The sequence below is a fragment of the Heptranchias perlo genome, chromosome 18 (assembly GCF_035084215.1).
Source record: "Heptranchias perlo isolate sHepPer1 chromosome 18, sHepPer1.hap1, whole genome shotgun sequence".
Lineage (NCBI taxonomy): Eukaryota > Metazoa > Chordata > Chondrichthyes > Hexanchiformes > Hexanchidae > Heptranchias > Heptranchias perlo.
In genome coordinates this window covers 286,394-299,227 of record NC_090342.1, presented here as the reverse complement: position 1 = coordinate 299,227, position 12,834 = coordinate 286,394, and the positions used below count along the sequence as shown (strand labels likewise).

At 45.1% G+C, this 12,834-nt stretch overlaps 1 protein-coding gene across 5 annotated transcripts in view; it reads right to left on the bottom strand.

Annotated features, from left to right (window-relative positions):
• Positions 1-12,834, bottom strand: part of cracr2aa (calcium release activated channel regulator 2Aa) — a 205,020-nt gene that overhangs the window by 78,595 nt on the left and 113,591 nt on the right. For all 5 annotated transcript variants that reach the window (XR_010966159.1, XM_067999165.1, XM_067999167.1 and 2 more), the window contains one exon: positions 8,789-8,880. Coding sequence is in view for 4 of the 5 variants with exons in the window: in XM_067999165.1 (XP_067855266.1) it covers positions 8,789-8,880 (92 nt within the window). In the remaining variant the exon portion in view is untranslated. The remainder of the gene's footprint in view (positions 1-8,788; positions 8,881-12,834) is intronic.

Genomic DNA, 12,834 nt, shown 5'->3' with positions numbered 1-12,834 from the left:
ATTTCTGACCTTATGATGGAGGGAAGGTCATTGATGAAGCAGCTGAAGATGGTTGGGCCAAGGACACTGCCCTGAGGAACTCCTGCAGCAATGCCCTGGGGCTGAGATGATTGGCCTCCAACAACCACTACCATCTTCCTTTGTGCCAGGTATGACTCCAGCCACTGGAGAGTTTTCCCCCTGATTCCCATTGACTTCAATTTTACTAGGGCTCCTTGGTGCCACACTCGGTCAAATGCTGCCTTGATGTCAAGGGCAGTCACTCTCACCTCACCTCTGGAATTCAGCTCTTTTGTCCATGTTTGGACCAAGGCTGTAATGAGGTCTGGAGCAGAGTGGTCCTGGCGGAACCCAAACTGAGCATCGGTGAGCAGGTTATTGGTGAGTAAGTGCCACTTGATAGCACTGTCGACGACACCTTCCATCACTTTGCTGATGATTGAGAGTAGACTGATGGGGCGGTAATTGGCCGGATTGGATTTGTCCTGCTTTTTGTGGACAGGACATACCTGGGCAATTTTCCACATTGTCGGGTAGATGCCAGTGTTGTAGCTGTACTGGAACAGCTTGGCTAGAGGCGCAGCTAGTTCTGGAGCACAAGTCTTCAGCACTACAGCTGGGATGTTGTCGGGGCCCATAGCCTTTGCTGTGTGATGCACTTTGGAAGGAAAAACATGAAGAGACAGTATAAACTAAATGGTACTATTTTGAGGGGGGGGTGCAAGACCAGAGGGACGTGGGGGTGCATATTCACAAATCTTTGAAGATAGCAGGGTAAGTTGTTAAGGCAGTTAAGAAAGCATACAGGATACTTGGATTTGTAAATAGGGGCACTGAATGCAAATCAAGGAAGTCATGCTAAACCTTTACAAATCACTGGTTAGGCCTCAGCTGGAGTATTGTGTTCAATTCTGGGCACCGCACTTTAGGAAGGATGTCAAGGCCTTGGAAGGGTACAGAGAAAGTTTACCAGGATGATACCAGGGATGAGGGGCTTCAGTTATGTGGAGAGATTGGAGAAGCTGGGATTGTTCTCCTTTGAGCAGAGAAGGTTAAGGGGAGACCTAACAGAGATATTCAAAATTATGAGGGGTTTTGATAGAGCAAATCATAGAATCATAGAAAGGTTATAGCACGGAGGGAGGCCATTTGGCCCATCGAATCCGCATCAGCTCTGTGCACGAGCAATCCAGCTAGCCCCACTCCCCTGCCCTATCCCCAGAGTCCTGCAATTTTTTTCCTTTCAAGTACTTATCCAGTTCCCTTTTGAAGGCCATGATTGAATCTGCCTCCACCATCCCCTCGGGCAGTGTATTCCAGATCATAAACCACTCGCTGTGTAAAAATGTTTTGCCTCATGTCACCTTTGGTTCCTTTGCCAATCACCTTAAATCTATTCCAGACACTCACTCAAAGGGTGGTGAGTGTCTGGAACGAGCTGCCAGAGGCAGTAGTAGAGGCGGGTACAATTTTGTCTTTTAAAAAGCATTTGGACAGTTACATGGGTAAGATGGGTATCGAGGGATATGGGCCAAGTGCAGGCAATTGGGACTAGCTTAGTGGGATAAACTGGGCGACATGGACATGTTGGGCCGAAGGGCCTGTTTCCATGTTGTAACTTCTATGATTCTATGATTCTATGTCTTCTGGTTCTTGACCCTTCTGTCAATGGGAACAGTTTCTCTCTATCTACTCTGTCTAGACCCTTCATGATTTTGAATACCTCTATCATGGAAGAGTCTCTGTTCCAAGGAGAACAACCTCAGCTTCTCCAGTCTATCCATGTAAATAAAACCCCTCATCCCTGGAATCATTCTAGTAAATCTCTTCTGCACTCTCTCTAAGGCCTTCACATTTTTCCTAAAGTGCGGTGCCCAAAACTGGACACAATACTCCAGTTGTGGCCGAACCAGTGTTTTATAAAGGTTCATCAGGACTTCCATACTTTTGTACTCTGTGCCTCTATTTTTAAAGCCCAGGATCCCGTATGCTTTTTTAACCGCTTTCTCAACCTGCTCTGCCACCTTCAATGATTTGTGCACATCTGCCCCAGATCTCTTTGTTCCTGTACCCCTTTTAGAGTTGTGCCCTCCAGTTTATATTGCCTCGCCTCGTTCTTCCTACTGAAATGTATCACCTCGCATTTTTCTGCGTTAAATTTCATCTGCCATGTGTCTGCCCATTCTACAGCCTGTCTATATCCTCTTGAAGTCTATCACTATCCTCCTCACTGTTCACTACACTTCCAAGTTTTGTGTCATCTGCAAATTTTGAAATTGTGCCCTGTACACCCAAGTCCAAGTCATTAATATATATCAAGGAAAGCAGTGGTCCCAGCACCGACCCCTGGGGAACACCACTGTACACCTTCCTCCAGTCCAAAAAAAACCATTCACCACTACTCTCTGTTTCCTGTCACTTAGCCAATTCTATATCCATGTTGCTACTGCCCCCTTTATTCCATGGGCCGCAATCTTGATGATAAGCCTACCGTGCGGCACTTTATCAAACTCTTTTTGAAAGTCCATATACACCACATCAACCGCACTGCCCTCATCTACCCTCTCTGTTTCCATATGGAGAAACCGTTTCCTCTGGCAAATGGGTCGGTAACTGGAGGTCACAGGTTTGAAATAATTGGCAAAAGAACTAGAGGGGAAATGAGGAGAATTTTTTACACACAGAGGGTTGTTAAGATCTGGAACGCACCACCTGAAAGGGTGGTGGAAGCAGATTCCATGAGAACTTTCAAAAGGCAGTTGGACATTTACTTGAAGAGGAATAACTTGCAAGGTTATGGGGAAAAATCTGGGGTGTGGGTCCAAATTGGACAGCTCTTTCAAAGTGCCAGCACAGGCAGGACGGGCAAAATGGCCTCTTTCTGAGCTGTAAGATTCTATGAGCCTATCCTTGATTGTCCCCCGTACCCCCTCCGGAGACGTACCTTCAAGCTCCGTGGAGCCGGGGTGAGGGGGGGGGGGGGAAAGCGCGGACTGTGGAGCCGGGTGGGGGGGTGAAGAGCGCAGATTGCGGAGTCGGGATGGGGGGGGAAGCGCGGACCGCGGAGCCGGGGGGAGAGCGCGGACTGTGGAGCCGGGTGGGGGGGGGGAAGCGCGGACCGCGGAGCCGGGTGGGGGGGGGGGGGGAAAGAGCGCAGATTGCGGAGTCGGGATATGGGGGGTTTTGGTGGGGTCAGGTGGGGTCATTCCTTCTACTCTTGGCTCCACAGGAAGGTTTTCAAAAAATGTTACTTAAAAAAAATGACCGCCATTTGATGGCTGAAGAATCCTGCATGAGACTCAAAGCCCCACACCTGCTTCACTTGTCGCTGCCCAATATCTGTAAGTCTCAGTGAAGGAAGATATAGTTGACATACTGGATGGGCTAAAAATTGATAAAGAAGAAATACTAGAAAGGCTGGCTGTACTTAAAGTTGATAAGTCACCCGGTCCGGATGGGCTGCACCCGAGGCTGCTGAGGGAAGTAAGGGTGGAAATTGCGGAGGTACTGGCCATAATCTTCCAGACAGCCTTAGATACGGAGTTGGTGCCAGAGGACTGGAAAATTGCAAATGTTACATCCTTGTTCAAAAAAGGCTCTGGAGGATAAACTCAACAATTACAGGCCAGTCAGTTTAACCTCTGTAATGGGGAAACTTTTAGAAACAATAATCCGGGACAGAATTAACAGTCACTTGGACAAGGGTGGATTGATTAGGGAAAGCCAGCAGGGATTTGTTAAAGGCAAATTGAGTTTAACTAACCTGATAGAGTTTTTTGATGAGGTAACAGAGAGGGTAGACGACAGCAACGCAGTTGATGTGGTGTATATGGACTTTCAAAAGGCGTTTGATAAAGTGCCGCACGGTCGGCTTATCATCAAGATTGCGGCCCATGGAATAAAGGGGGCAGTAGCAGCATGGATATAGAATTGGCTAAGGGACAGAAAACAAAGTGATGGTGAACAGTTGTTTTTCGGACTGGAGGGAGGTGTACAGTGGTGTTCCCCAGGGGTCAGTGCTGGGACCACTGCTTTTCTCGATATATATTAATGACTTGGACTTGGGTGTACAGGGCACAATTTCAAAATTTGCAGATGACACAAAACTTAGAAGGGTAGTAAAGAGTGAGGAGGATAGTGATAGACTTCAAGTGGATATAGACATGCTGGTGGCATGGGCGGACACATGGCAGATGAAATTTAACGCAGAAAAACGCGAAGTGATACATTTTGGTGGGAAGAACAAGGAGAGGCAATATAAACTAGAGGGCACAACTCTAAAAGGGGTGCAGGAACAGAGGGATCTGGGGGTATATATGCACAAATCGTTGAAGGTGGCAGGGCAGGTTGAGAAAGCGGTTAAAAAAGCATACGGGATCCTGGGCTTTATAAATAGATTTCAAATAAAATCGTTGGACTATAGCTTGGTGTTGTAAAATTGTTTACAATTTATAAATAGAGGCATAGAATACAAAAGTATGGAAGTCCTAATGAACCTTTATAAAACACTGGTTCGGCCACAACTGGAGTATTGTGTCCAGTTCTGGGCACCGCACTTTAGGAAAAATGTGAAGGCCTTAGAGAGGGTGCAGAAGAGATTTACTGGAATGATTCCAGGAACGAGGGACTTTAGTTATGTGGATAGACTGGAGAAGCTGGAATGGAGACCATTGCGATTCTATGATTCTATAACTGAAAGCAGGCGCTGGGCCCCTCATAAAAATATTAAGTAAGTGACTTAAAGTTTGTTTTAGACGGCCGCTAATTTTGAGTTGGATATTTTTCAGGCATCTTTGGGGTTTAGGACATTGGTTCCGAGACTGTGAAACAGGTGCAACCAGGTCCAATTCCTATCCCCAAGTGTCTAAAACACTGCATCGACAAAGCTCCCTGATAAAACTTTCATAGCATAGAAAATAGTAGCAAAAGTAGGCCATTCTGCCCGTCGGGCCTGCTCCACCATTCAAAATGATCATGGCTGATCGTCTAACTCAGTACCCTGTTCCCACTTTTTCCCCATATTCCTTGATCCCTTCAGCATTAAGAAATATATCTATCTCCCTCTTAAATACATCTAATGACTTGGCTTCCACTGCCTTCTGTGGTAGAGAATTCCACAGGTTCACCACCCTCTGACTGAAGAAATTTCTCCTCATCTCGGTTCTAAATGGCATACCCCGTATCCTGAGACTGTGACCCCTGGTTCTGGACTCCCCAGCCATCGGGAACATCCTCCCTGCATCTCGTCTGTCTAGTCCTGTTAGAATTTTATATGTTTCGATGAGATCACCTCTCATTCTTCTAAACTCTAGTCAATATAGGCCTAGTCCACCCAATCTCTCCTCATACGTCAGTCCTGCCATCCCAGGAATCAGTCTGGTAAACCTTCGTTGCACTCCCTCCATGGCAAGGACATCCTTCCTCAGATAAGGAGACCAAAACTGCACACAATACTCCAGATGTGGTCTCACCAAGGCCCCGTAAAACTGCAGTAAGACATCCCTGCTCCTGTGCTCAAATCCTCTTGCAATGAATGCCAACATACCATTCGCCTTCCTAATTGCTTGCTGCACCTGAATGCTCACTTTCAGCGACTGGTGTACAAGTACACCCAGGTCTCATTGCACCTCCCCTTTTCCCAATCTATCACCATTCAGATAATAATCTGCCTTTCTGATATATATTGCGAATAGCTGGGGCCCAAGCACTGATCCCTGCGGTATCCCACTTATTCTTACTCTCTGTTTCCTGTCTGTTAACCAATTCTCAATCCATGCCAGTATATTCCCCCCAATCCTATGTGCTTTAATTTTGCACACTAACCTCTTGTGTGGGACCTTATCAAAAGCCTTCTAAAAATCCAAATACACCACACCCACTGGTTCTCCCCTATCTATTCCACTAGTTACATCCTCAAAAAACGCCAGTAGATTTGTTAAGCATGATTTCCCTTTCATAAACCCATGCTGACTTTGTCCAATCCCGTTAATGCCCTCCAAGCGTTCTGTTATCACATCTTTTATAATAGATTCTAGCATTTTCCCCACTACTGATGTTAGGCTAACTGATCTGTAATTCCCTGTTTTTTCTCCCCCTCCGTTTTTAAATAGTGGGGTTACATTTACCACCCTCCAATCTGTAGGAACTGTTCCAGAGACTATAGAATTTTAGAAGATGATCACCAGTGCATCTACTATTTCCTTTAGTACTCTGGGATGTAGATTATCAGGCCCTGGAGATTTGTCAGCCTTTAGCCCCATTAATTTCCCTAGCACTATTTTTTTTTTACGAATACTAGTTTCCTTCAGTTCCTCCCTCTCACTAGACCCTTGCTTCCCTAACATTTCTGGCAGGTTATTTGTGTCCTCCTTTGTGAGGACAGAACCAAAGTATGTGTTTAATTGTTCTGCCATTTCTTTGTTCCCCATTATAATTTCCCCCATTTCTGACTGTAAGGGACCGACATTTGTCTTCACTAATCTTTTTCTCTTGACATATTTATAGAAGCTTTTACAGTCAGTTTTTATGTTGCCTGCTAGTTTACTCTCATACTCTATTTTTCCCTCTTAATCAATCTCTTTGTCCTCCTTTGCTGAATTCTGAACTGCTCCCAATCCTCAGGCTTGCCGCTTTTTCTGGCAATTTTATATGTCTCCTCTTTGGATCCAATACTATCCCTAATTTCTTTTGTAAGCCACGGTTGAGCCACCTTTCCGGTTTTATTTTTGCGCCAGACAGGAATGAATAATTGTTGTAATTCCCGCACACATTCTTTAAATATTAGCCACTGCCTATCCACTGTCATCCCTTTTAGTAAAGTTCCCCAATCTATCATAGGCAACTCGCACCTCATACTTTCATAATTTACTTTATTTAGATTCAGGAGCCTAGTTTTGGATTCAACTGCTTCACTCTCCATCTTAATGAGGAATTCGATCATGTTATGCTCGCTCTTCCCTAAGGGACCCCACACAACAAGATTGTTAATTAATCCTTTCTCATTGCCCAATACCCAGTCTAGGATCGTCTGTTCTCTAATTGGTTCCTCAATGTATTGGTCTAGAAAACCATCACGTACACATTCCAGGAATTCCTCCCCCACAGTATTATTGCTAATTTGGTTTGACCAATCTATATGTAGATTAAATCACCCATGATTATAGTTGTACCCTTCTTGCATGTGTCTCTAATATTCTGTTTAATGCCCTCCCTACATCTCCACTACTGTTAGGGGGCCTATAGACAACCCCTACCAACGTTTTCTGCCCCTTGGTGTTTCTTAGCTCCACCCATACAGATTCCACATCGTGATTTTCCGAGCCAATATCCTTCCTCACTGTTGCATTGATTTCCTCCTTTACTAACAACGCTACCCCACCTCCTTTCCCTTTTTGCCTGTCCTTCCTAAATATTGAATACCTCTGGATGTTCAGTTCCCATCTTTGGTCACCCTGCAGCCATGTCTCCGTAATCGCAACTATATCATAACCGTTAATATCTATCTGTGCTGTTAATTCATCTACCTTATTGCGAATGCTCCACGCATTAAGACACAATGCCTTTAGACTTGTCTTTTTAAGATTGCTAGTCATCTTAGTTTTATTTTGCACGATGGCCCTATTTGTTTTTCGCCCTAGTTTTCTCTGCCTTCCACTATTGCTTCTTCCCTTTTTGTCTTTTCTTTCTATCCTTGTTTCCCCCTCCTCTCTCTCCCTGCTCAGGTTCCCATCCCCCTGCCATTCTAGTTTAAACCATCCCCAACAGCACTAGCAAACACCCCCGCGAGGACATCGGTCCCGGTCCTGCTCAGGTGTAACCCATCTCACTTGTACAGGTCCCACCTTCCCCAGAATCGGTCCCAATGTCCCAAGAATCTAAATCCCTCCCTCCTACACCATCCCTGCAGCCACGCATTCATCCTGTCTATTCTCCTGTTCCTATACTCACTAGCACGTGGCACCGGTAGTAATCCTGAGATCACTACCTTTGAGATCCTGCTTTTTAATTTATCTCCTAACTCCTTAAATTCACCTTGCAGGACCTCATCCCTTTTTTTACCTATGTCGTTGGTACCGATATGGACCACGACTACTGGCTGTTCACCCTCCCCCTCCAGAATGCCCTGCAGCCGCTCCGTGACATCCTTGACCCTAGCACCAGGGAGACAACATACCATCCTGGAGTCACGTTTGCGGCCGCAGAAACGCCTATCTGTTCCCCTTACAATTGAATCCCCTATCACTATAGACCTGCCACTCTTCTTTCTCCCCTCCTGTGCAGCAGAGCCACCCGTGGTGCCCTGAACTTGGCTCTTGCTGCATTCCCCTGATAAGCCATCTCCCCCAACAGTATCCAAAGCGGAATATCTGTTTGAGAGGGAGATGGCCCCAGGGGACTCCTGCTCTACTTGCCTCGACCTTCTACTCTTCCTGGCGGTCACCCATTTCTTTTCTTCCTGCGTAATCTTTACCTGTGGTGTGACCACCTCACAGAACGTTCTATCCACGATAATCTCAGCATCACGGATGCTCCACAGTGAATCCACCCGCAGCTCCAGCTCCGAAATACGATTAGTCAGTAGCTGCAGGTGGACACATCTTCATTAAAGATCTACCCCAGTATCGTTAAACAAGCAGAATGCAACTTTTAGTTTTGTTTGAGTATTTAACATTTTTGATAGATATACCCTCACACTTCCGTGAATCATCGTGAGTTGATCATCCTGGAGCTGCTGAAATGATGAACAGGACAGAGAGCCTATTGCGTATCACTGTCCCCAGGAACTCACCTGTCAGACAACAGTCTGGTCTCTGTATAATTGTCAATGACAGTGGCAGATCTTTGCTTCCATGAGGCGGAAGCTCCAGGGATGGAAGGTTTCTGTGAAATAATGAAGATGTAAATAATTTTATAATTTCTTTATCATAGGTGCATGTGTGATTCCCATGAAATAGAAAGGTTACAGCATGGAAGGAGGCCATTTGGCCCATCGAGTCCGCACCAGCTGCATGCATGAGCCATTCAGCTAGTCCCACTCCCCCGCCCTTTCCCCTGTAGCCCTGCAAATTTTTTTCTTTCAAGTACTTATCCAGTTCCCTTTTGAAGGCCGTGATTGAATTTGCCTCCACCACCCCCTCGGGCAGTGCATTCCAGATCCTAACCATTCGCAGTGTGAAGAAGTTTTTCCTCATGTCACCTTTGGTTCTTTTGCCAATCACCTTATATCTATGTCCTCTGGTTCTTGACCCTTCCACCAATGGGAACAGTTGCTCTCCATCTTCTCTGTCTGGACCCTTCATGATTTTGAATACTTCTATCAAATCTCCTCATAACCGTCTCTGATCCAAGGGGATCAATCCCAGCTCCCTAGTCCAAGTCATTAATATATAGCTCCTTGAAAGTGGAGTCACAGGTGGATAGGGTGGTGAAGAAGGCATTCAGCATGCTTGGTTTCATTGGTCAGAACATTGAATGCAGGAGTTGGGATGTCTTGTTGAAGTTGTACAGGGCATTGGTGAGGCCACACTTGGAGTACTGTGTACAGTTCTGGTCACCCTATTATAGAAAGGATATTATTAAACTAGAAAGAGTGCAGAAAAGATTTACTAGGATGCTACCGGGACTTGATGGTTTGACTTACAGGGAGAGGTTAGACAGACTGGGACTTTATTCCCTGGAGAGTAGGAGGTTAAGGGGTGATCTTATAGAAGTCTATAAAATAATGAGGGGCATAGATAAGGTCGATAGTCAAAATCTTTTCCCAAAGGTAGGGGAGTCTATAACGAGGGGGCACAGATTTAAGGTGAGAGGGGAGAGATACAAAAGGATCCAGAGGGGCAATTTTTTCACTCAAAGGGTGGTGAGTGTCTGGAACGAGCTGCCAGAGGCAGTAGTAGAGGCGGGTACAATTTTGTCTTTTAAAAAGCATTTGGACAGTTACATGGGGAAGATGGGTATCGAGGGATATGGGCCAAGTGCAGGCAATTGGGACTAGCTTAGTGGTATAAACTGGGCGACATGGACATGTTGGGCCGAAGGGCCTGTTTCCATGTTGTAACTTCTATGATTCTATGATTCTATGATATCGAGAAAAGCAGTGATCCCAGCACCGACCCCTGGAGAACACCACTGTATACCTCCCTCCAGTCTGAAAAACAACCGTTCACCACTACTCTCTGTTTCCTGTCCCTTAGCCAATTCTGTATCCATGCTGCTACTGCCCCCTTTATTCCATGGGCCGCAATCTTGATGATAAGCCTACCGTGCGGCACTTTATCAAATGCCTTTTGAAAGTCCATATACACCACATCAACTGCATTGCCCTCATCGACCCTCTCTGTTACCTCATCAAAAAAATTCTATCAGGTTAGTTAAACACGATTTGCCTTTAACAAATCCCTGCTGGCTTTCCCTAATCAATCCACCCTCGTTCAAGTGACTGTTAATTCTGTCCCGGATTATTGTTTCTAAAAGTTTCCCCTCCACTGAGGTTAAACTGACTGGCTTATAATTGCTGGTTTATCCTTACACCCTTTTTTTGACCAAGGGTTTAACATTTGCAATTCTCCAGTCCTCTGGCACTTCCCCTGTATCTAAGGATGTTTGGAAGATTATGGCCAGTAACTCCGCAATTTCCATCCTTACTTCCCTCAGCAACCGAGGATGCATCCCATCCAGACCGGGTGACTTATCTACTTGAAGTACAGCCAGCCTTCCTAGTACCTCCTCTTTATCAATTTTTAGCCCATCCAGTATCTCAAGTGTATCTTCCTTTACTGAGACTCCAGCAACATCTTCCTTGGTAACGACAGATGCAAAGTACTTATTTAGTACCTTGGACATCCCCTCTGCCTCCACGAGTAAATCTCTTTGGTCCCTAATCGGCCCCAACCCTCCTCTTACTACCCATTTACTGTTTTCATGACTTTTGGATTCCCTTTTATGTTGGCTGCTAATCTATTCTCATACTCGCTCTTTGCCCCTCTTATTTCCTTTTTCACTTCCCCTCTGAACTTTCTATATTCTGCCTGGTTCTCACTTGTTTTATCAACCTGACATCTGTCATACTTTTTTTTGTTTCATCTTACTCACTATCTCTTTTGTCATCCATGGAGCTCTAGCTTTAGTTGCCCTACCTTTCCCCTCGTGGGAATATGCCTAGACTGTACCCAAAGCATCTCCTCCTTAAAGGCCGCCCATTGTTCAATTACAGTTTTGCCTGCCGATCTTTGATTCCATAGGAACATAGGAACAGGAGTAGGCCATTCAGCCCCTCGTACCTGCTCCGCCATTTGATAAGATCATGGCTGATCTGCGATCTAACTCCATATACCTGCCTTTGGCCCATATCCCTTAATACCTTTGATTGCCAAAAAGCTATCTATCTCACATTTAAATTTAGCAATTGAGCTAATATCAATTGCCGTTTGCGGAAGAGAGTTCCAAACTTCTACCACCCTTTGTGTGTAGAAATGTTTTCTAATCTCGCTCCTGAAAGGTCTGGCTCTAAGTATTAGACTGTGCCCCCTACTCCTAGAATCCCCAACCAGCGGAAATAGTTTCTCTCTATCCACCCTATCCGTTCCCCTTAATATCTTATAAACTTCGATCAGATCACCCCTTAACCTACGAAACTCCAGAGAATACAATCCCAATTTGTGTAATCTCTCCTCGTAACTTAACCCTTGAAGTCCAGGTATCATTCTAGTAAACCTACGCTGCACTCCCTCCAAGGCCAATATGTCCTTCCCAAGGTGCGGTGCCCAGAACTGTTCACAGTACTCCAGGTGCGGTCTAACCAGGGTTTTGTATAGCTGCAGCATAACTTCTGCCCCCTTGTACTCTAGTCCTCTAGATATAAAGGCCAGCATTCCATTAGCCTTCTTGATTATTTTCTGCACCTGTTCATGACACTTCAATGATCTATGTACCTGAACCCCTAAGTTCCTTTGGACATCCACTGTTTTTAACTTTTTACCATTTAGAAAGTACCCTGTTCTATCCTTTTTTTTATCCAAAGTGGATGACCTCACATTTGTCTACATTGAATTCCATTTGCCACAGTTTTGCCCATTCACCTAATCTATCAATATCCCTTTGTAATTTTATGTTTTCATCTACACTGTTTACAATGCCACCAATCTTTGTGTCATCGGCAAACTTAGATAGGAGACTTTCTATGCCTTCTAAGTCGTTAATAAATATTGCGAATAATTGAGGCCCCAAGACAGATCCCTGCAGGACTCCACTAGTCACATCCTGCCAATGTGAGTATCCCTACTCTCTGTCGCCTTTCATTCAGCCAACTTCGTGACCAAGTCCGTACTTTTCCCTCGATTCCATGGGCTTCTATCTCAGCTAACATTCTCTTATGTGGGACCTTATCAAATGCCTTCTGGAAGTCCATATAAATAACATCCATTGACATTCCCCTGTCCACTACTTTAGTCACCTCTTCAAAAAATTCAATCAGGTTTGTCAGGCACGACCTACCTTTCACAAATCCATGCTGGCTCTCTCTAATTAACTGAAAATTCTCGAGGTGTTCAATCACCCTATCCTTAATTATAGACTCCAGCATTTTCCCCACAACAGATGTTAGGCTAACTGGTCTATAATTCCCCGGTTTCCCTCTCTCTCCTTTCTTAAAAGGCGGAGTGACATGTGCAATTTTCCAATCCAGAGGGACAATTCCTGAATCTAGAGAACTTTCAAAGATTATAGTTAGGGCATCTGCAATGTGCTCACCTACTTCCTATACAACCCTGGGATGGAAACCATCTGGTCCTGGGAATTTGTCACTCTTTAGTGCTATTATTTTCTTCATTACTGTTG